The sequence below is a fragment of the Protopterus annectens genome, chromosome 8.part0, assembly GCF_019279795.1.
Source record: "Protopterus annectens isolate FY-2018-M chromosome 8.part0, PAN1.0, whole genome shotgun sequence".
NCBI lineage: Eukaryota > Metazoa > Chordata > Ceratodontiformes > Protopteridae > Protopterus > Protopterus annectens.
This window is the reverse complement of record NC_056741.1, coordinates 1,629,868,263-1,629,892,986: the sequence shown is the minus strand read 5'-3', so window position 1 is coordinate 1,629,892,986 and position 24,724 is coordinate 1,629,868,263. Positions and strand designations below refer to the sequence as shown.

The window sequence follows — 24,724 nt, the reverse complement described above, 5'->3', positions numbered from 1 at the left end:
ACAAGTCAGTGGGCATCATCATACCCCTCAAATTTACAGAGTGTCGCAGAATGTCCACATTTTTGCCTCATATTTATGGTCCATTTTTCATAACATTGTATTTTTCTGACAAACTCATGACAAATCAATAAAGGCTGACATGAGAAAATAATGCCAGACAGTTGAGATGCAAACTTCATACCCATCAGAATATTCATGCTAATGCAAAACCTGTTATTCTACCAACTGTCTAAGTTTGTAAGAGCAATATTAAAAACTTGTCGCTATGTTTGTGCCTGTGTCTGTGTCCCACTTTTATATATGGCTTTGTCCAGATTTCTGGCTCTAAGTGGTTGAGAGGTATGTGCACCATGTAGCCTTATAATAACAGTACAACACAAACCGTGTGAAGGATAGAGCAGACATATGGGGTGCAAGGCTGGACATCCTGCAAAACAGGCACAGTCAGAGGTGTGAAGTCTGTAACCCTGTGTGTGGTGTTACATCACATACCTCAGCATACCTACAACTACACAGAGCAGCAACTGTGGAGAAAGCCAGGAACTGGAGCAGGGCAGGACAAAGGCCCACATATAAGGAGAAGGAGGAACTACTGACCACACAAATGTAAAAAGTGCAGAATAGAACAGTTTGTGCAGTAGCATGGGTTCCTGGCAGTGTATGGAGTCAGTAACCCAAATTTCTGTCAGCGGTTCCTACCATCAGTCTATAATGATCTGCCACTGATGTACCAGGAAATCACATTGCTATGTAAAATGCATCAGACATATGATGCAAAACCCTGTCAGTTTAATACACTCACTACATACCCTAGATAATGAGTCAGATATTATGGGCATCACACAGCCAGGAAATCCCTCAGGCATATCAGGGAGGTGCTGGACTGTTTAATCGGGTGCAGTGGCCAAGTGGCTGTAGCACACAAACTCACAGACTGGATTACAGGTAGGTCTGACCTGGAGTCCCCTTGTAAGTGCTGATGGTCACATTGGGCATGCTCCTACACTTAACTAATTTCAGCCTATGTCTGATGCCACATCTGACTATAGAACTGGGATGTACATATATCTCTGTGCATACAGACACCTATGTATACCTGTCTCTCCCTATCCCCATGAGACTTGATTGGCCTTATCTATCAGTATGTGACAAATATAAGATATATATAGATCTGTAGAGTTTTATATAGATAGATACAGTACATATCTAGGTAACATATATATGTGTGTATATATATATATATATATATATATATATATATATATATATATATATCATATATAAAGAGACAGGAAGACAAAGAATGAAGGAGAGAGGGAGGGGAGAGGGGGGAGAGATAGAGAGAGAGAGAGAGAGAGAGAGAGAGAGAGAGAGACACACACAGAAAGGCATAGAGTGATGTATTGCTGCAGCCACTTGTACACCAGTTCTAACCAGTGGCATGTGCAATTAGTACGGTGAGCTGTAGCGTGTAATAGTAGATAGGTAGGGGTTCTAATCTAACATCAGCCACTGTGTGTTTGTGTTTGTGTAGATATTCCACATACAGCAGTACACACCCGCCCAACAGGTCTATGTTTGTGCAATGGTCATTCATTTTATAGCCCTGTCACCAGTGACCTCCACAACAGTGGCCTCCTTGTCAACAGCTGCTGATGTCATCCACCCCAACAGCAGTGACAGACATTCTCCAAAGGCATAAGCTCCAAGGTGCATGTGATCAGTACGTAGCACTACAATATATACAACTAGATAGGTAGTGTGTCTAATCCCATCAATGGCAACTTAGTGAGTGTGCATGTGTAGGTATATCCCCTTGCAGCAGTGTATATGTCTTACCTATGTATGTGCAATGCCAATACATTTTAAGGCCTGTGCCTACCTGTTAACCCCCCATTGGCTTACGTTACAGGGCCTGCTGATGTCATCCAACTTAGAAGTACAGTTTGACACTATCTGCACACATAAGCTCTGCAGTGCATTGATAAGTAGGTACCACTATAGTATATACACTTAGATAGGCATGGGTTCTAATCCCAGCAATGGCAACTCAGTGAGTGTGTGTGTATGTGTAAGTATGGATTCACTTTATAATCCCAAAATCTGAAATACCGAATCTCAGAATTTCGAGACCATAAAGCCAAAAGTTCTAAATACCGAAATCCCAAAAGTGTGAATTTTAAAATCATGACTCTTACACTAACCAGACACCAAACACTTACACAAACACACACCTTCCCCCACACACACAAACACACAAACTTATACTACATACTGTGCCCCCCACACCCCCCTTACTTAAATATACTAACTCCAGGGTCGCACTACACAGACAAACACATGAAAACACCACCACACACCTATATATCCCTTGCACACACACATCACGGTCGCAACACACACTGACACACACTAAACTATCCATTCAAACACCACAACACCAGAAGCACTACTTCAACATCTCCAAACATTGGGATTTTGAAATTCGCGCTTCTGGGGTTTTGGCATTTAGAGCTTTTGGCTTTATGATCTCGGGATTCTGAAATTCAGTATTTCAGAATTTCGAGATTATAAAGTGCTCCCATAAGTATACACCCTTGCAGCAGTGTGTCTGTCTTGCTTATGTGTGTGCAATGCCAATGCATTTTAAGGCCTGTGCCTACCTGTTAACCCCCCATTGGCTAACTTTACAAGGCCTGCTGATCTCATCCACTTAAGAAGCACAGTTAGACACTTTCCAGATGTATAAGCTCTGGGGCGCATGCGATAAGTCTGTAGTACTATAGTATATATAACTAGATAGGTAGGGGTTTTAATCACAAAACTGGCAACTCTGGGTGTATACGTATCTCTTTGCAGCAGTGTGGCTGTGTGTGTGTGTGTATGTGTGTGTGTGTGTGTGTGTGTGTGTGTGTGTGTGTGTGTGTGTGTGCGTGTAACAGTTATACCATTTTAAGGGCCTGTGCAAACCTGTTAACCCCCCAGTGGCAAACTTTACAGTGCCTGCAGATGTCATCCACCTGAATAGTAGTGGCAGACCCTGCAAAAACATATAAGCTCCGTGGCACATGAGATATGTATGTAGCACAATAGTATCTACAAATAGACAGATAGGAGTTCTACTCTCAACAAGGGCAGTTCATGAGTGTGTGTGTGTGTGTGTGTGTGTGTGTGTGTGTGTGTGTGTGTGTCCCCTCAGGAGTGTGTCTGTGTTAGGCACACCACCTGTCCCACCATGCAGGTTGCAGTCCATGTTTGGCCAGGTGTATCCTGTGAAAACAACTAAAACAATACATATGTCCCGAGACTGTAGGGCAACAAACATGTCCTACATTTGTATAATAGTTGCATAAAGCAGTCATTTTACATCAGACACACCTTAATGTTATGAGAAATAGCATAATGTAGTCAAATTCAACAAAAATAAACTGTCATATTGGCAGAAATATGAGAAGTCCTGTCCTTTGTACTTGCCATGGGTATGGTTTATCCTGGCAACTCTCACAATACTACAAGAAGTTTCCCACATTGGTCATTTGATAAGGTGGCAACACTAGTCTGTCTTGCCTATGTGTGTGCAATATGTATACGTGTTGAGGCCTTGTGAGTAGCTGCTGCCCCTAAATAACCCACATGTACCTAGGCATGAAAGCGAACCGCCACCACCCACATTTGTAGGTATTAACCAAGGCTGTGGCAACTGTAAGTTGTGTGCTGTCTGTCATTGACCCATCAAATGATGTTAACACACTACAACAGGATCTTACATCAAGTACAGACTGTTGCTAAGGTCCTAGCTTCAAGCTAATTACAGAAACCTGTACCATCATACCATTTGGCAAGGACACAGCCCCACTGTTTACCACATTAACAGAAACCCCCTAAACAGACAACCTGTGTTGACAGTCCTGGGTACTCAGGCTGATAACAATGTCACATTCAACCATCATGTAGCAACAGTGGTTAGAAAAGCCTTGTATGTGGTTCACCTCATAGATAAAGGGATTTCTTCCAGAGGAAAGGTGGTCATTACCTCTGTATAGTCTTCAGTCAGTAGACCAATAATTTACTACAGCGCCCTGTTTGGTATGTAACTATCCAGATATCTGCAACAACTGGAAAGGGCATGATAATACCCACAAAGGTAATCCATGGCTTCCAACACCTGTCCCATGCAGACATCCTGGAATCAGTAGTGCTCTACTTGGTATCAGACAGGTTGCCCAGAGGTGGCCTGTGTCACATTTGCAAGGCAATGTTGGACCCTGCCCTTCAACAGCTGCCTCATCTAACTCCTCACACATTACCAGCATGACAGGCCTGAATCTGTTATGTGACATCAACACAACCTGCTGGAGAGACAGGTTTGTCTCCCAGAGGCTGTCCTGTCTCAGGAATGCACTTCCCATACACATCAAACAGAGTACCATACAGACCATCTTCAAGCGCAACTGTGATGAGTGGATGGGAAGCCATAAATCTGTCCCAGGGGTCCCACCTGTGTCACTCAATGACAGGGGCAACAGGTGCTGATTGATGATATTGTTGGGGATAAACTAATGGGGACCCAGGGCCATTACGCTAGTAACATTCTATGATCCTATGAACCTATGATCCTACTGAACTCCCAGGTGACATGTATCAAGAGTAGCATGCTGTGTCAAGGCGTATGTATGCAAGATTACACTGTCTGCCCCTCTTTGCCTGACACACTGTTCTACACATATGCACCTAGGTAACCATGCGCATATACAGCCATACCTTGGTGAAGTCACATTTCTGTGTTGCCATCATGCCATCCTCAGCCACTGAATTGGCACCAGGTCCCCACAGCATAGACACATAGACACCTGGAACAGAAACAGAAAAAGGTCTGTCAGACAACAGTCAGTCAGCAGTACTACCACCAATGCAGCATCATGGAACAAAGGTACATACACTTTGATGTGTACTCATGACACATGCCAGCAGACAGCACCTTACAGGGCATAATAGTACTGCACTACAAACTGTCATTAACTGTACTATAGTCACGCTGTGCATCAGACACATATTTGCATGTCCTTGCATCGATGGTAAGGATAACAGGGGATGTGGCACAGGTATCATCACATACACAGGGTGTGGATTGCAGTTGCCAGAGGCCTAGGCTGTGCCACACAGTTGTCATCATGTGTGTATGTGTCTGGAGAGCTGCTGGTCAGCTGGGCCATGGAGAGGAGCTGTGTGTGTCTGGTGGTGACCTGCATGTGACAGTGATGTGTGAGTGTGTGCGCATACACAGTCAAGACATGTGCTAGCCCTACACAATGGCATGTTGGACAGCTGTGGACCATACATGGCAGAATGTACAGTTCACTGTCTTTGGCCACAAACAAGGGAACTGGCTCTGCCAGGAGTGGTACTGGCACTACCATGCCCAGGGTCAGATGTAGTACTACTTGCTGATGGTGACTGGTGTCTGCCGGGTCTGTGTCTCTCAAGGGACCACCCAGGACCATGTGCCCATGGCCTGCCACATTGTGGTGTGGACAGCACCCTCCCTTTGGTAGTTCTGGTGGTACTGCCACTATAAGAGTGTAACTGTGCATGGCCACGTGGGCTCTCAGCTGATGTTGTTGTTGACCTACGTCCACTTGTCCGATGCACTACTCCCACTACATTTTCAAGCACAGACATTGCACAGTTAAGAAGCAACAATGTCTCACCCCACCGTCTGTCCACTATATATGTGAAATGATGTATGGCATCACCAATGCCGTGAATGGAGTCATGGATGCCAGGCAGTGATGCACCCATGATCCTGGGCATCCATCTGGTGTTGCGTTCAGAATGAGCCTGTGCCTGCATGACTGACCAAAACATGCATCAGGTGACATGTGATGTGACACCTCCGACCGTTGGTGGCTGGACAACAGTCCTCCTTTGAGCACCCCTGTCAATCTGCCTGTGTGGAACCTCACCAGCTGTCTGGCTATGGCTAGTGTCTACAGTCACAGATGCCATAGTTGTCACACTCTCCTGTTTGATGCCAACATCCTCTGACTGTCCAATATCTGTGTCCACAGGGGACTGGATATGTGCGGGCATACTGACTGTGTGCGGGGACATTGGGGGAGGAAGTGTGATGTCAACACATGGGACAGATTCATCCCCCAACAACTCCACCTGTACCTCACTATGACCACCATCAGCATCAGAGTCTGATGAGACACTGACATCAGGTTGTGAGGGGGAACACACTCCAACCCCCATGGTCACCTGTGAGGAAGGAGACAACATGACTACATTAATACCTGCACCATTATGTCTGCTGATCCACACATAAACACACACACACATACAGGTGAGGTGCCATAAATGCTTTCTATATACCACACCTTATTACTGATCCCATGCACAACACACAAGCAGACTGCAACATACACAGACAAGAGAGTCCCTTAACAACATGCAGTGCAGCTATGTCCAGTTAATGTTGTCAGTACTGTACACCTGTGAGATAAGTGACATGTCAGTGTTTGTGATGGATCTTCACCTAAAACACAGTGCGCCTATTTGCAGCATACTAATGCCCCCCTTTATAGTAGATTGCCTAGATCTTCACAAAAATAAGTTCAAATATGTTACAGTGATTACTGATGTCATGCACTGCAGTGAACCCCTCCACAACTGAACGTACAAGTATTGCAATATGGCTAAGCTTAACAGTTGTGTCCACGGCAAACAGGAAGCCCTTATTATGCCTAGGGTATAGAAGAGCCATAACAAGACAGGTTCACACTCACCAGCTACAGGATGATGGACTCCAGCCACACCAGAGGTACCTATGAAGTTGTGGGGGAGATGTATTGTCAGCAGACACAAATGTGGCATTGGTACAGGATAATATGTGCATATATCAACATGTACAGTATGAACTGTGATACTGCCCACATTGCTGACGTTCACACTATGCATGCACACATGTGCATAACAACCCCTCCCCCCAAATGCACATTGAGTTGACATCTGTGTACAGGTATGCAGAGGCTGCCACTATGACTGCTACAGTATTAATATGATGACCACAAGAGGCTTACTTAGATGCCCGTCCGCTATGGAAGTTGTGCCACCAACCTCCACGACATATGGGGTGATAGATCTTTGCAAGCTGGTGGCCAAACCCAAGTTTGCCAGGAACTCTTCTGTGGCTGAGAGTGATTGTTGCATTCCAGGCCCTCCACCGGTGCCAGCACAGTCCCTGGCCACAGCTGTGGCCCTTTGCCATGCATTATTTATCATATCAGTGGCCTGATGTCAGACCTGCTCATAGTTCCTTTCCTGTTGCCTAACATGATTTACAGATGCTACGAGGTCTGCCCACAGTGCAGTGCATTGTTTCTGATTATGGCAACCCCTTGACAGCAGGATTTGGTGATGGAGTCTCAGTCTGTCAAGTATGGCATCATTCTCCACTGCTGAAAATAGTGGGTTCCTACATCTGTACATCACTCCTGAAAGACAAGAAGAGGGTAACACATCACAGGACCACATACATTGCTCTCCATTATGTGCACACCCTACACATCCAAATTTGCCAGCGCTATCTTCCTCTAACTACCACATCATACCCCGTCATCTATCACCACAGTGTGTATGTGGTTATCAGCAACATAGTGGCAATACATCATGCTACCCTCCTTATCTTGCTGTTTCCTGCTACTTGCTGCATGTTCTCTAAGGTAAAAAAGAGTAAAAGGCAGTTTGAGAACAAAGCACCTCTCAAAGATAATGTAGCAAAGTTTATGTGTAAAACGAGAGCGGTAACACCACGAACACAGGCAATAGGTTCAAAATCTTTAATATGCAACAAGAAATGTAATTGCTTTCATGTCCAGCAGAATGCATCTTCAGACAATACTAAGAACCAGAGTTGTATAGTTTAAATGCATAGCAGTAGCCAATAGAAACACTTGATTAATAAATAATCCTTATTAATAATCTTAAACGCTGAATATTGTAAAATGCTTTAAAATACAATTCCATAAAAAACAATAATATAAAAGTAGATGAAAATCAGAAAATATATGTATAAATAAAAAAAATCAATATAAAATAAATCATTCCAAAAAAACAATATATAAATTCAGTGCATCAAAGGTCTATCATATAAAAATGGTTTCAATGAAACTCTGTCATTGAGGCCACATCCTTTATCGACTTGCAGTCTCATGATCCACCTAAGCTTAGCCTGTTCAGTATGATTTTAAAAATTCTCTAATCTAGAGCCCCTAGTGACAAATTCTATGACCAAAAAGTTAAATTTATGTGAAAGATCACAGTTAAGAATATGACATGCTAAGGCATTGTTGTCATCTTCCTTGTTAATTGCATACAGGTGTTCCCTAACTCTCTCACGTCCTGTTGGTTTTACCTATATAAAAACAGGAGAGTTTACAACAGCTGGTCAAATATATCACATCACGTGACTTGCAATCAGCATAGTGTTTAAATTTATAAATCCTTTGAGTATCTGGATGAATAAAAGTGTCACTATCCATCATATAAACACAATGGTTATAATTCCTACAGGCTAGTGTACTGGTACGAACAGACTGCAGTCTAGTTTTGCTATTCTTCTCCTAACACAAAAGTCTCTTGAGGCGCTTCATATTTTTATAAACAGCTTTATAAGCTTAGTCCCTGTTATGGCTCTGATCCTTTCATCAGCAGCCAAGATCCCCCAGTTTTTATTTATTACTTAACAAACTTTCTTGTAATTATTAGAAAAAGGTATAGTCACTCGAACACCTTGAGAAAACTTAGCCTATTAGCAGAGGGCATATTATGAAAATCCCTTTTAACAAATGGTCTACCTCTATTGGATCTATCAATAAATCTGGTGTCACCAAGATTAGCTATTTCTCTGTTTTTATGCCCTTTCATTGAAAAATCCCTTCCTAGTGCTTCTAAAGTTTTATCACAGTCAACATCAGATGTAGTCAGCCTGGAAATTCTGAGGCCCTGACCTTATACGATGTTGTCATAAGTATGTGCTGAATGCATACTATCATGGTGGAGCAAATTATTCCTCCTACACAGTTTCCTAAAAATTTCAGTTTCAACCCCCTCCTCTTTCTTGTAAACATTTACATCTAGAAACTCAATCATATCATATAGGTTCATAGGTAGGTATTAGGCTATCAGGCCAAGAGCCTAAGTAAGCCTAGCCAACAAAGTTCCCTGGCTTGTGCCAACCCAAGAAAGTTAATTTCCTGTGCCCCTGTCGAGCAGAGCCACAGAAGTGATCCCCGGGGTGTATTTCCTATTTCCCATCCACTCATCAAGGTTTTTCTTGAAGAGTGTTAATGAGGAACTTTGCTTGACATAGATGGGTAGCTTGTTCCAGAGTATGAGAAGTCTCTGGGACAGGAATCTATCCCTCCAGCATTTCCTGTTTATTGTGGTGACAAGGTTTAGGTCCCTAGAGTGTGTTGCTCAGAGGGATTGGGATTTTTTTAGGTGTAGCATGTCCAACAACTCTGGGTTTGACATAGCTTTATTTGTTAGGCAGAGATCACCTCGGAGTAGGCAATATGCTACAGAGTAAAGCTGGAGTTTTTTGAGACGGTCAGTGTAGAGCATCTGTTTGAGGCCAGTAATCCTCTTTGTGAGGTACTTCTGTGGCCTTTCCAGCCTCTGCAGATGTCTTGTGAGGTACATTCCAAAAGGGGTGTTGTACTCTATAATAGGTTTAATGAGTGTCGAGTAGAGTGGAAAAATGACATCTTTTTTTCCTGGATGAGAACTCTTTTGTGATGAGGTGCGCCATGTAGAAGGATTTCCTGACTATTCTGGCAATGTGATGATGATATGAATATTGTGCAACAAATTCAAGGAAGTTTGTAGTTGTATTGATATGGGTCAAAAAACAATTGAACATTTCAATAGAGTCATTCCAAATTAAAAAGATTGCTTTTTTGTTTTTGCTTTTACCAAATTAAAAAGATGTAATCCACAAATCGTTTGTAAAATGGAATATATCTTGAGTAGTCAGTATTAAAAATATATTCCAATTCCCACTGGGCCATAGCCAAATTTACATACGAGTTTGCACATGAGGTACCCATTGCCACTCCCTTCAATTGTAAAAAATATTTCTCATCAAAAAGAAATACGTTATTATTTAAATCTAAATCTAATAACAGGGTATATCTTGTAATGCAATCACTGGGTACTCTCTGTTCATCAAAAATAACCTGATGTAGTTTAAGCCAATATCATTAGGAATGGCTGAAAACAGAGTCTTAACACCAAGCATAACAAACAAAATAGCGGATTTATAACTCTCAGAATGAACATATAAAGACAGGGTTTCAAGAAAATGTTGCATGTCCCTAAGGGTAAGGGTAGGATAGGCAAGGGACTCCTTAATCTTCTAAAATATTGCAATGAGCAGGAAAAGAGTTGGACTGACCTATCCCCACTAAGGTGATGGTCACACATACTGGCAGCTACACCATAATTTATGAGGAAGGTCAGGTTTCTTTTTTATTTTAACCCTGATTCCTCACACATACTCATTCACATTTAAGGGAATGGCCTGCATGGGCCTTTGCAACACATGCCATGCTTCTCCGTAGTGTGGTAAACTGGCCCTGAACCCTTGTAGATGGGAATCTATAAATGATCTTCATTCTCCACCAGGGATTCTGGCATGGGGACCATGCTCACAACCCTACACCCTATCCACCCTCCTGAAGAGACACAATTAGTCTTAAGACCCATCATTCCTCTCCTGTCCCACACCAACTCTGACAGGTATCTGAGGCACTACTTGGGTTGGGAGATGCTGGTTGGTGTTGGAGATTGGTATAATGGTTAAGGTGTTTACCTCACAATATTCAGGGTTTGATTCTCACCTTTGAAAGAGAATTTGGCTAGACTTAAAATGGCCAAAAGGGCAGCTAGCCAAGTACTTAGCTATGAACTAGTCAAATTCTAGTTACCTGGGTAATAGTAAGGGCCTTATCTCTCTTCTCCAACGTAGCTAGAAAAAAGTTAGAAATGTAAAATATATTTATAAATAATTTGATGATTGATGAACCCTGTAATACATACCTCTCAACCTTGTAGAGCAAAATATCTGGACAAAGCCATAAATAATGTGGGGACAAAGACCCAAAAACAAGAACACTTGTTAAATATTGCTCTTACAGGCTTAGAAATTTAAAATAACAAGCAAATGTGGAAAGTGACACCACTGAAGACTGATACCTCTGTTGAAGAAACCAAAAAGACCGTCTTTGTATATAAAAAATCTTCTTTAATCAAGGGTTAGCGCTTTCACGTAGTAGACACTATGCCTCTTCAGACAAACAGCACCTCACTTAAATACTGATTTGGGTGCCAAAAAAATGCAACAATCTATCCATTATTCAATTAAATTTATTGCATCAGTGCTACACATTTATAGTCACATTTTAATGATTTTTGAATACAATTATATAGACATAGTGCATATTTATCCTCACTTTTTGGGGTATCACACCCCATTTGTACTTCTTGATACACATATATTTCCATGTTCACATTCATTATAGCCCTCATAGTCTAATTTTGCCTCCCTTGTTTCAGTATACACCCATAGGGATTTTCCAGCTTCCACCAAGCCATATTACCTCCACGAGGTTATATTTATTACGTATGAGCTGGTGAATACAACAGATAGTGTGCAGTATTCCAGTCTTTCGGTCCTCTCATCAATTGTTTTCTGACTTTCTTGCATCCTTGGAAGCAGGGTTTTAGTCAGTCTTTTTTCCTTCACAATTTCTATCAATGAAGTACTTCTCCAATGTTTTGCTTCATGATGATGAGTTCAAAACAACTATATCATATGGTTTAATATTTTAACATATATAGTAAATTGTTACATATTGAATATCTTTTCATACTCATACCAATGAAACACGTCTATATTTATACAAAAAAACTTTCCAGGATTAGTGATAGCCTTCAACTATTGATATCTATTGATTATTTATGTTGCTCTGATTTATCAGTTTATTACTTTATTAACTATGTTCATTGGGTCACTTAAAATCTAATTTGTTTAGAATATGTTTCTTGAACCGATTAACCAACTGTCTCTTAGATCAGAAAATAACAAGGTATATATATGCCAATGTTTAACGGGTGTATCTAGTTACACTTCAGAACTGTCAGAACTCTCAGTGTCTGATCCAGTCACTTCTAACGCTACTGCGCATGACACAGTAAGAGAAGAAACACATTCAATTGAGCATGTTTATTGTTTTTTCGTTTTTATTTTTCCCACATTTAATGTGTTTTATTAACAATTTTAAAGATATACTTGATCCATTTCATTTAGATTATAGAGCAACTATTTATGCAATTTTGTTCATTCATGTTTATACACGCTGTTGCGATACTAAACGCAGAAAATCAGTTTGGTGTTACCTGTATCAGTGAGATTGCAACAGGAAGACTTTTTACTCAATAGCACTCAAATGCTTCAAAATTATATTAGGATGCACACCAATGCTTTAGAGCTGTCAGTGTAATCTGTCAACTCTAGCGCGGTCGCGCATGACAGACTAAAAATGAGAATATTCCTTTAACACAGAGCACCTGCCATATTTAACTATGCTCAGCTTTTACAAAACTCCAGTAATAAGTTTTAAACTAGTATTCAATCAATCTTGATCTTAATAGAGAGTCGCTATATTATATGCATCATTCTATGCATAAAGATATAAGGAAATGTGTGCTTAATATAGATCGTTTATCGTGTTCAATCTCTATAGAGAGTTTTATAAGAAATTCAAACAAATTCAAATATGTTTTTACTTAACCTTAGCCACAATATAGTGTTGCTTTATTTTATGTAACATTTTAAGAACTTAGATGTTTGTTATGAGGTTATTTGTATATTGTATTTGTCACTAGATACCCTTAAGGTTTGATTCATGCTTTTAATTGAATAATGGATAGATTGTTGCATTTTTTTGGCGCCCAAATCAGTATTTAAGTGAGGTGCTGTTTTGTTTGTTTTATGTCTGAAGAAGCGTAGTGTCTACTACGTGAAAGCGCTAACCCTTGATTAAAGAAGATTTTTTATATACAAAGACGGACTTTTTGGTTTCTTCAACAGAGGTATCAGTCTTCAGTGGTGTCACTTTCCACATTTGCTTGTTATTTTGGATTTTTTGGTGTGTGGAAGGTACTTTATGTTTCAGCTGCAGTTTGGTTCTTGCAGGCTTAGAAATTTGATAGATTAACAGGATTTGCATTAGCATGAATTTTCTGAAAGGTTTGAAGTCTGAAATTCAAATGTCTGTCAATATTTTCTGACTTCAATCCTCAACAATGTGCCAGTAATTTGCCAGAAAAACAGAATTTTATGAGGAACAAATTAAAAATATGAGGCAAAAATCTGGACATTCTGCACAAATCGGGACAATCGAGAGGTATGCTGCAAACTGGCAGCTGGGTCAGGAACCCTGCCTGCTCTGCCTTTCCCTTGGCCCTTCTCCTTCTGTTACCTTCTGTTACTTGATTTAAAGCATCATTCATCCAGTAGGCAGTATGAGGTTTGATTGGAACCATGAGGCCCTCATGTAACTGACAGCTATTTTTCTACCCAAGTCATTGGCTGTACCATATAGCTAATTTTGATCTGTGGAATCCTCACATAGATCCATCTCCTGAGAGTGAGGTCCCTTCCCATCTTCCACATCTGCTGTATCTCACCAAAGTTGATTAGATTTTGTGTTTTTTAATTACTTTCTGCTAGGATTATTTGCAGCAAAGCAGTCAGCCTTGCTTTGAAAGTATTACGATGCTATGAAATTATAATGATTCTACTTAAAAGAAGTTTAGTGACAGTTTCTTTAAATTACTGAATAAAAGGCTTAATTTACTATGAATGCAGTAAATCGCTATAGCGGTCACATAGCTAATGTACCTTTTTTCCCAGTTTCGTCTGACAACTGCCATTTAACAGAACTCATACTTGAAGCCTCTGGCTGGTATCACAGTTCACTCGGCCCTTTCATTGATGATCCACTGTAAACTGATTTGCCTGACTAAGTGAATGGGTTGAGAGCTGCTAGCACAGAATGAAACCCTGCAGTAAGTCTGTCCAGTAAGCATCTCACCTACAGTAATCTAGCATACAGTAAGCTGCCATGCGATTCAATGTGTCTGAATGGTGCTAGAGTGCCACAGGTTTATTTATTATTTTATTTATTTATTTTATTTTACATTTGTTAACCGGGAGTGTCCGACTGAGCCAAAAAGGCCCTTTTTCATCAGAGGCCCGGGGAGAAAAGCTCCACATAGAAAAATTACAGATACATTTAGTTATTTAGACATGATCAGTATACACACAAATTACAAAAGACATGTTTTTACAGTGCAGCACATCAACAGTTACAGTGGAGAGAACAAACAAAAACATATTAATTTAAAAATAATGGTAATTAATAGATTTCTGGTGTACAGCTGAAATTTGGAACATAGGTAGAATACATACATAGTACACAGGTACAGTACATACATTGTAGATTAGCCAGTGTTTGTGAGTAAGATTGAAAACTATTATCAAGTACTCTAGGTTTAGTATGTGTACCTTATCCGCTTTCACTAGCCTGGGGAGCAATCATGGCACTGCCAACTTTGCTTGAGATGTTGCCTGATGAGGTCTTTAATGGAGGCTTTGGATGATGTGTTTTGAATGCTAGTGGGAACAGAGTTCCATTTTTTAGCCACTGAACTACTATATAGTGCATCTCCAAAGCTATTGTAGCTGTTGGTGACTTCTAGTAGTAGTTTGCTTGATGATCTAAGAGGCTTTTTGGCTGAGTGATGTTGTACTAGGTTTTTGAGGGCAGGACACTTATTGGGGGAGGGGTAATAGATCGAATGACAGAGGCAGAGCTGATTGTTTGTCATAGCCTATGCCCTTCCTTTTTGAGGGAGGACCCCAAACCCCCGATCTGTTCTAGGTTCATTTTCAAACTTGGGTCCTAAGTATTACATGTAGGTAAACTAGAATTCTGCTAAGGGGCAAGCCTTTACAGGGGACTAACCACTATACTTTGGAATTGTCATCACCATGTCAGATATGCATACTTAGTTGTCCTTCCTGTTAGACAATCTTCACCAGATCAGAAATGTAAATGCACTGATGATCAGAAGTTCAGCTGCAGAACAGAAAAGAATCTTCTAAGCACTGGACCTATATTTCTGTGGTTCTTTGGCAATAATGACTCTTGTCTCTAAATTGAAACAAGCATATACCTTCAATTTCTGTAGGTATCATTTCAGTCTGAGACTCTACCCAAGGCACACCATGCGGCAGTTCTCTGGTCTTCTGAGCTATATGCATGGAGGGCACAACAGAAACACATTATACATCTTGTAACTGGACCAGGTTAAATAAGATATTGGTAAAAAAAAAGTGATCAGCTGAGCTGTCTCTGTGATGAACAGGTTTAAAAAATAGAATGTGACCCGGACAACATGGCATCAACTAATAGCCTTGGTGATGGAGGAGTGTATGAGGGATGGAAGAAGAAAGCTACTGGGTAAAGCTCACCCATCCTGAGGGCGGAAGGGAGGTGGTCTTCTGATCCACTACAGTGCTGGTATGTGCTACAGAGTCAGGTCTACAGCATGCAACACATTTGTGTTAAGAGGCATACACTTGTATCTGCCAAGCCACACCCACAGAGCATCCTTCATTGATCATGGGCAAGAACATATACATTCGCCAGAGAAGGCATATTAAGCCTTTGTATATGGAAATATACACATCTGCTAATGAGAAAAGAGTTAGGACCACACAAAGGAAACTCCCTCATGACTGCTTGGATAACAGCCATGCTGCAGCTGGCTCTTACCCTGGTGATGGGTAATGAATGGACATGTTTGTAGCTGGGGCTCAGTGGCCTGCACTGCAGGCATAGGGACGAAACAAGAATGAAAAAATGTTCCAGTTCAGAATGTCACAATTCTGAGACATTAAGAAGGAAATATGGTACTCCATATAAACATGCAAATATTCCAGTGGAAACAGACTACTTGTTTGTCAAATATATCTGATCCTGCAACTCCTGCAGTTGCAGCTATTCCTGCATGGCTATTACATTATCACAATATTGTAAAGCATTTTGGTGATAGAAGCACAAGCTGTTTAATTACACTGTTTTACTAGGCAGAAAAGTTAAACAAGGATATGTGATACATATAAATCATAGCAATTTGAAGCATAAGAAAGCAGTGCACATAAGTGAAATTAATGGAAGAGCTAAGCTTTTATAGCAAGGTTGGTGTAGCGAGATGAAATTTAATTCTAAGCAAGACCTAATAGTACAAATTGTGTAAGTGGATGCAGTCAGGTTCAAACTTATGCTTCCTGAACTCTAGCAGAGAGACCCAAATATCCAGTTTATAGAGATTTAAGCATGGGACATTAATATACTTTATTGCTTATGTTATTTCTGAAAAAAGTAAAAGAAAACTAAGACTTAATTTAAATGCTGCAAACTTTATTCAGTTTAGTTTCACAAGTTATTATAACAATTTATTGAATTGCATTTTAGAGTATGCCTATTTCACAGATCTTTTCATTCAATATCTGGTAAATACATTCATCTGTCTTCAGGCTGAGGAGGTACAGGAGCAGTACGAACCATTTTTATTCTTTTGGGATCCCATATGCAGTCTTCCTCCTGACCTCTTTGTACCATCCCACAGTTTGGAGGCACCCATGCAGTGTCATATCCAGATCCATGATAAGTCTTTTGCAAAGGATGGCTCTGTGTCAATCTTTATGACTTTACCAACATTAATATGTAACTTCAAGACAACGTATTCACTATCAGGTAAATCCACAGGGTATTTGCTGGCTTTATCAATACCTCAGCTCACAAAGGCAATACGATCAAGCATTCCACCTGGAGACTGCTGGAATTCATTTTTGATGATTGATTTAACAGAAACAGCACTAGTCCCATGATACATTACATACATATTATCATCATCAGGATGTTTACAGTGTTTTAGTGAATCTGGTGGTAAACCACGTGCATTTTCTTCAGACTGAATACTGCTTGCTTGATAAACCTGTCGACACCAACTCATAGCTGCAATACAGTAATTGCTGATAGCTCGGCTGCAATAAAGAAATGTAAATTTGGTGTCAGAAAGTTGTCATTTTCTATAATCTCACATAAATGTTATATTATGAAATATCTGAAAGCTGAATCAGATCAAAACATTGATATTAAGAAATCCTATAACATTAGAAAATGAAAAATGAACAGTGCAGTATATGTAGCAATATAAGATATCAGTATGAAAGACAGAAGGAGGAAATATTGATTTCTTGTTTTACTTTACCTGTTGGCAAGATTATAGAACCACTGTTGAAAGAAGATATTTACACATGTGAAATCAAGCGGGGGTTCATGGCAGTCATATCTGACAATGTTCTCAAAAACTAGGAAAAAACCTACAAGCCAATTACTTACAACATATAACTTCTGCACCTCAGCATTTTGCCTTCAAAGATGTTGAAAGCAGCATTTTGAAAAGCTTTAATGAAGGATAAGAAAATGTTGTTACAACAAGGAATGATTTAAGTAAGAAGCAAATATATATGGAGACAAATTCCGCCTGATCAAAAGACAGCAAGAAAAAGCCTTTGCATGTTTTAACTGAAAATCAAACTATGGAAAATAATTAGAAAACAGGCTATACATTCTACATATCCAGAGTTATAGCATTTACTTATGGCTATTGTTATACATACAAGAAACAATATATCAGATTTTCTAGTCAGAATCCAGTTTTGAAGTAATAGATATCCAAAACAGAAAGAAATGAGTAGATGTATCTGGGGTAATTGCCAGTAGTTACGGAAAGAGAAGTATCATACATACATGACCTGTTGTTTTACTTTAATTGTTGGCAGAATCGTGGACTCAATGCTTAAATAAAAAAATATTTATATATTTAGAAACAGTGGGAGGTTGATTCTTCTAGCTCCATAATTGTTGAATGTCTGTTTAAAACCGTTTGTAATATGCTGGAGTTTTTCTTTCCAGGCCTCTGCTGAAAAGGTGTTTTTGACTAAACCCAATTAGACAACCCCAGTAAACAAAAGCAAAATAAAATAAAATAAATGATGTAAATTTGTGGGATAAAATCCTATTTCGCTACAAAACAGGGAGTTTAATGTATGCTGTAATGTGCAGCTGTGAAATTTGTTACTCTGGGGAGGCTAACTGTATAGTGAGAGTACCGATTCTGTTACACCTACGACAAATAAAAAATAACTAGGGAGTACTGTGACAATTTAATAATCACAGTCCTGAGACAACTATTCAGCTCAGACAAGAGTGAAAAGGTCAAAATAATGCTGGAGAAGAGAGGAATTAAACTGATAGTTTTTTTTTAATGACAGTAAATCAAAAAAGTATATCAGGGCAAGTGCTCGCAAAAAATAAGAACCAAAAATAAACCAACAAGCACTATGAGGAAGGCTTGACTACGTCACTCAGTATAAAAGCAGGGTTTATTGAGCAAGTTCAGGAACATCCTGAACTTTGCATAATAAAGTCTTCTTTTATACTGAGTGACGTAGTCAAGGCTTCTTCATAGTGCTTGTTGGTTTATTAATGACACTAAATGTTACAGGTTATTGACAGGCAAATAGCATTTAGAAACTCCTGTGAGTTTCAATAACCTCAGGTACAAAAGTTGTGTGATTCAAAAAATGGATTTGTTTGCAGAAAACATGTTTTTTTTTTTTTTAAATTAATAGTGTACTACCAAGAAGGAAAATTTAATAGTGTTTTTTTATTGGATAATTTGCATCCATAGAAAGGCTATCAGACAGAATACAATAGAATAGAAAAGTTTATTGACCTAATTAAAAATACTTGAAATGGTGACTATCCTGTTTATGTGGACCAGACAGACACAGATGACATAGTAAATGTAGTTTTCCCAAATGAAATAATTGTGATCAGTGGTATACTACAATGAAAAATACAGTGGCCAGTTATTGGCAACGTCTTTCTAGATGGTATCTTAGAAAAGGAAATAGATGGCATTTTCTGTCAATGAGAGTGTTATCCATCTGTTTGTCTTTGTGGCAGCTTATGTGGATGTAAAAGATCCCATGGCACTTATCAAAAAGGGTATAGGGAAAGTTTCCCAGTGCGCTGGCCAAATTTCCCACAATAGTATAAATGCCACTTCCCTGAAAACAGGCTACTAGCCTAGTGGAACTAACCCAGTCACCAAAGGATAAATAAAATCAAATAAAATGAAAATTATGTAACATGATATATTTAAGAACATACTGAAAGAAAAAGAAACTATGCAAAAGTGAAAAAAAGGATCTAGCAGAAGGCAAGCAACATCAACAAAAGAATGTGAAAAGAGATGTGGAAATGTCAATTCAGATGACATAAAGTTAAGTGAGCATTGTGGGAAAGTAGCAGGGAATCCCTGTGGAATACTAGGATGAATAAGCAGTAGAAACAATGAAGCCACTAGCCACTGTCACTCCATAAACAGACAGGAATGACCGAATTTATTGTCCTTCTATATATATAGACAGTTAAGACTGCAGTTGGGCTATTACATGCAGTTTTGGAGACAGCGTCTTTATAAAGACATTTGCAGGATAAAAGCAAGTCAGAGGAAGTCAATAAAAATGGTACATAGTCTGTAGCAGAAGCCATATAAAGAAAGCACCTATCATGTATAGGGGTCTATATCACGACATAGAACAGACCGGAGATTGAATGGCATTTACATCGAAAATGGCGGTTATCGAAGATGCTGTTGTGGGAGGCCGTGCCTCCTACAACCCCCACTGATTATATATACCAACTCTGAGATCGCACTACAGTGAGGAAAGGGCAAATTTTCCAATCTTTACTGTGCAGCGATCTCACAATAAACATCTTGATAAATGGCATTTCTGATGTAAATGCCATTCGATCACCGGTCTTTTCGATTTGGTAATATAGACCCCATGTATAGTACTGAAGAAAGAAGGTAGAGTAACAGAAGCATTTAAATATTTTTACAAAGTTCAGGGAGTATGATTTAGTATACTCGATCAGAAAGTGGGATTCATACAAACACACATTTAAAGTCTGTAGATACAAGTTGGATTGCTTAACAGAAACATGAAAAAGATTAATTTAGTTTATTCATTCATTTATACATTTTTTATACCTACTATACCTGCTTTAACCTGTTTAAGGTCAGTGGGGGGATGAAGGTCTGTTCTGATGGGCAGTGCGAATAGCCCAGGACAGCAATCCTGAATGGGATGGACACAAGCCAACTGTGAGCATATACAAACTCATACGCACATGCACATAAACACACACACACACACACACACACACACACACACACACACACACACACACACACAAATGCTTGCATATACACAATGGCACACTCACACAAACTCTCATAAAATTGCATGTGCATGCAAGATCAGTATAAGGGATTGGAAGTTTAATCCTTCTGTACCTTCTCTGGGATGTAGTAGGCAACCAGTAGCCTTGATGAAGAAATGAGGGTATAGGGAAGATATACATATGTCACAAGAAATCTCCTCAGCTAGGATCCAAACCCAGGAGGCAAGAAGGCTAAATGTTGCAACAGTGTACCACTGTGAGAAATTATTTCTCAGAAAATAGAATGGGCGGCTCCAGCTACCTTCCCGAAGACCATATAAGGGTTAAAAATAGAGACAGAATGCAAGAGTGCAATGGAACTGCAGAAAGTCATTTTTGTGACAGTGTCAGAAAAAGGTCTACTTTATGTTGTTGAATTTTCAAAAAATGTCAAACCTCATATAGATAAGACAATATCAATGTTTTAAAAAATTAAACTTTGTGCAGAGAAAGTGGTACAGTGGGGACTGAGGAACCTCCCCTTTTCCTCACTTTAGTGCAATCTCAGAGTTGATACATATATAATTAGCAGGGGGTATGGAGTGTGCAGGGGAGGCACCCCCCCCAAAAAAAAATCACTGTATTTGCTGAAAGTTTATATTTCGAGTTTTTAAAACATTGATCATATGGTCTCAATCGCATGAAGTCTGATGTTTTAAAAATTCAGTAATGTATACTTTACCTGTCAGAATAAAAATGAAAAGGTTTAATAGGCTGTGCAACTTTTCCAGATAAAAGGGAAATGGCTAAGTAATCTTTATTTGCCATCAGACACTACAGTACTCTTTCTGTGATCATCTAGTTACATAATTATCTCCTTGGAAAATGCATCAATGCATTGAACCTTTCTACCCCTTTTCCCCATAATATCTGTGATGGGGGTTTGAATCCCACTGCCATACAGCAAAATAAGGCCTTTAACAGGCACCACGTTCCACATGTTTATCATTCTTTCACTAAAGAAGTGCTTCTTTATTTTTGCCCAAAAGCTTCTTTCATTATGCAGTCATACCCAGCTCCCACTGTCACTGTCCATTTCATAAGCGAGCTTCCCTTTCACAACATTCCTGTCTGCATTTTAAATGTGCAGAGCTCAAATGCCCTGTCCCTCCAGCCTTATCAAATAAAGACACACTGTGCCTTTCCTGTCTTATTATAGTCTAACCCTGACATCCTCTGAGCATCTTGGTGATCTCTCCCATGTGCTTCTTTTGACATGCAGATGTACTTACAGAAGTGGATGCTATACAAAAAATAAATACACACATACATGAAGAAATTAACCAGTAAATAAATACTACTAATTTGCTTACACTGTAAGATATGCAGCATATTATAGTGTTACAAAATGATAGTTTTGATGGCCAAGCACTCCTTAGCTGACATAAGAATCTGTATTTCTATCTCTCTCCTGTAGAATGTGATTCCTTTTATGCTGGTGTCCTAGTTATAGTTCTCTGCCATGGCTATAGAAGAACCACCACATCCATAAATCAATATTTACTTTAAGGTCATCTGTTTTAGAATATTGGCACACAAATTATGGACATCAGCAATCAGTCTTCCCACTATTTAGTAATAACCTCAACATCTTCACTTTCTTCATCCCTTTGCTGCATTTTTTAAATATGTATTTATAATGCTTTCCTTTCAGTGTCTTCCCCGTTGTGTCTCTTTTACCACTAAATGAATTTGTCATAAGTGGCTGACAGTTAATTGTTGGTTTGTAGTACACAGGTACACAAATACTTAGCAAATAGGTTGATTCACTTCCCATTGTCTTCAAACAATTGTACAGGCAGTTACACAGTATCCTTTTATTTATACTGTTTACCATCTTTATTAAATCACAATTGAAAGTAATTTCTAGTAATTTCTTTTTTGACAGCATTAACCTTGCTAAGGCTTTCTTATGTCTAGGTAACTTAGATCTTATGTCCCTCTTCAAAAGAACCATTTTTAATGATAACCATTTGCTCCCCCAATATTTCTGATATAGTACTCTGTATGCAATTTTTAAAATCTAAAAGCTTGTTACACTCTCAAAAAATGCACTTTGAACTACCCCTGTCTTTCCAGTCTCATCTCCAGCATTTGCTTTATACCTGAGGAACAATTCTCTGAAGTATTCTTGGCATATAAAATATCTACGTCAACACTTCCAGGCAAATGTCTTAAACCTTTTGGACTTTGTTGCATACCTGGGAGCCACAGAGATGACCTTTCATTGTCCCTTTGTAAATTGCTTTTTAAGTCTCTCTTCCCAATCTTTTCCAACATCTTCTAAATGATTTCATAGTTAGCATGCAATATTTTATATGCCCTACTAATTATTTCCCTTTTAATATCTGTTTCTGTCTAAACTCAACTAAAAATGCTAACTGAGCTGGTCTTTCACTTAATACTCCCCTACCCCCATTTTCTTTGCCAGTAGTCTAAAATCAATTATTGGTAGTGAAAGTAGTTTCTGTCCAGCAGTCCAGACATCTGCTTGACCTCATAACACTCTATCATTACCTTTCCCCCTCTCTCTTTAGTTATTTTCTGCCAATAACTTGGTTCCTTTGCCAGTTTTCTCCAGTAAACTCCAACCCCACTATTGCCTATTTTCTGTACCTCTACTTGCATTCATCCATGTTACTAAAATCTCCTTTCTCCATTCCCATGTTGGCTTAGTTATTAGAGAAAAAAATCAGTTACTTTACGAATATAAAAATTCTGTATGGTTGTTGCTGTTCTCCTTACAGACCTACATCCAAAATCCTCCTCTCTCCTTGTTTCTCAAACTCCCTCCATGTTTCATTGTCTTTCCTTTCCATTTTGATTTATAATGTTCTACTTGTGTTGTGTATATGAACCTTAAATGAATAGTTCTAAAGTATCCCTTCAAATCAGGTAATCCTTAACCACTTTGTTCTGTGGGGAGATTTAATTTATCTGACTTAGCCATTGCCATGTTCTGTTACCAAAGAAATTCCTTCAACTTTTTATCATCATCCACAACTTCTCTTCTGTTTGATAAAATATACCTGACCTGTGTATATATAAAATTAAACAGATTAAACTAATTTTTATAGCTTGCATCTTAGTATCCTAATTCATAATCAAAAGCTTGCAACTTCTCAATTTTTGTATTATTTTTTTTTTGCTTAGTCTTCTCCCACATATCCTTTGCTGCCATGATAGAATCGTTTTTAATCCAGAAACCTAAATACTTCATCTTATCTTGCCCTCATTTATTTTTATTTATTTTATTTTACATTTGTTGACCGGGCTAATCCAGCTGGATATATGTCCATTTTCAGTGGAGGCCCGGGGAGAAAAGCTCCACCAATTACAACAACATAAAAGATCAAGACAAAGACAATAACAATATAATTTGGTACATAAGTTTTAAGATTTATAGTACAAGCCTAAGATTATATATTTTATATTTCAGTAGGAAAAAGGAAAAATTTATTTCAGTAGGAAAAAGGAAAAATTTATCTAAGAATAGATGAATAAGTCTCATTATTATGGATATTGCTAAATCAATTTATGTTAGGGTACAGGGTACATAGTTTACTGATTTAGCATTTGTTTTAGCTTTATTTAGTTATTTATTTACTGTTTGGAAACATCGGGTAAGTGGGCTGGTCCAGAGACTCTTTTTGCGCCAAAACCCAGGCTCAGAGACAATAAACAGTGCAAGCAAACTTAAGTTTTTCACTTCAAATATGATATGTTAAGTTTACATACAGCAAAACTACAGAAAGTTCATAGACAGCTTTTATAAAGTAAAATGTTGTACAATTCTTTTTCATTTCTAATAAAGTAACAAGTTTTACATTAGGCTTTATCAGTTTACATGGGTTACAATGCAGTTCAGCTACATGAAATTGCTTTGTAAAGGTTTGAAGTTCCTTGAAAAAAAAACACTCAAATGGCAGTGATTAAAACATAGAGATTACAGAGACAGGCCTAGAGACTAAGAAGTGATCACAGCAGTAAGAAGAGGAAAATGGCAAAGGAAAACAGTTGAGTGTCTCTTAGCATTTATAGAATTTTAAACTTTTTAAAGAGGTTATCCATTATCCCTAAAGCATTTACAAGCAACTTCCTTGAAGAGGTGCTCAGAAAGGTACTTCTTAATCTCTGTAGAAGGTACCTTGATGCCTTACTTTATTCTGATAGTTTGTTCTAGATAGCCAGGACTGTTAGTGAGAAGGCTATAATATCCCTGGCTG

At 38.9% G+C, this 24,724-nt stretch overlaps 1 protein-coding gene across 1 annotated transcript in view; it reads right to left on the bottom strand.

Moving 5' to 3' along the window:
• The window catches only part of LOC122808521, a 547,157-nt gene that overhangs the window by 377,153 nt on the left and 145,280 nt on the right, over positions 1–24,724 (bottom strand). The window contains 1 exon segment of the mRNA XM_044079475.1: positions 10,820–10,850. Within this exon segment, the coding sequence (XP_043935410.1) occupies positions 10,820–10,850 (31 nt within the window).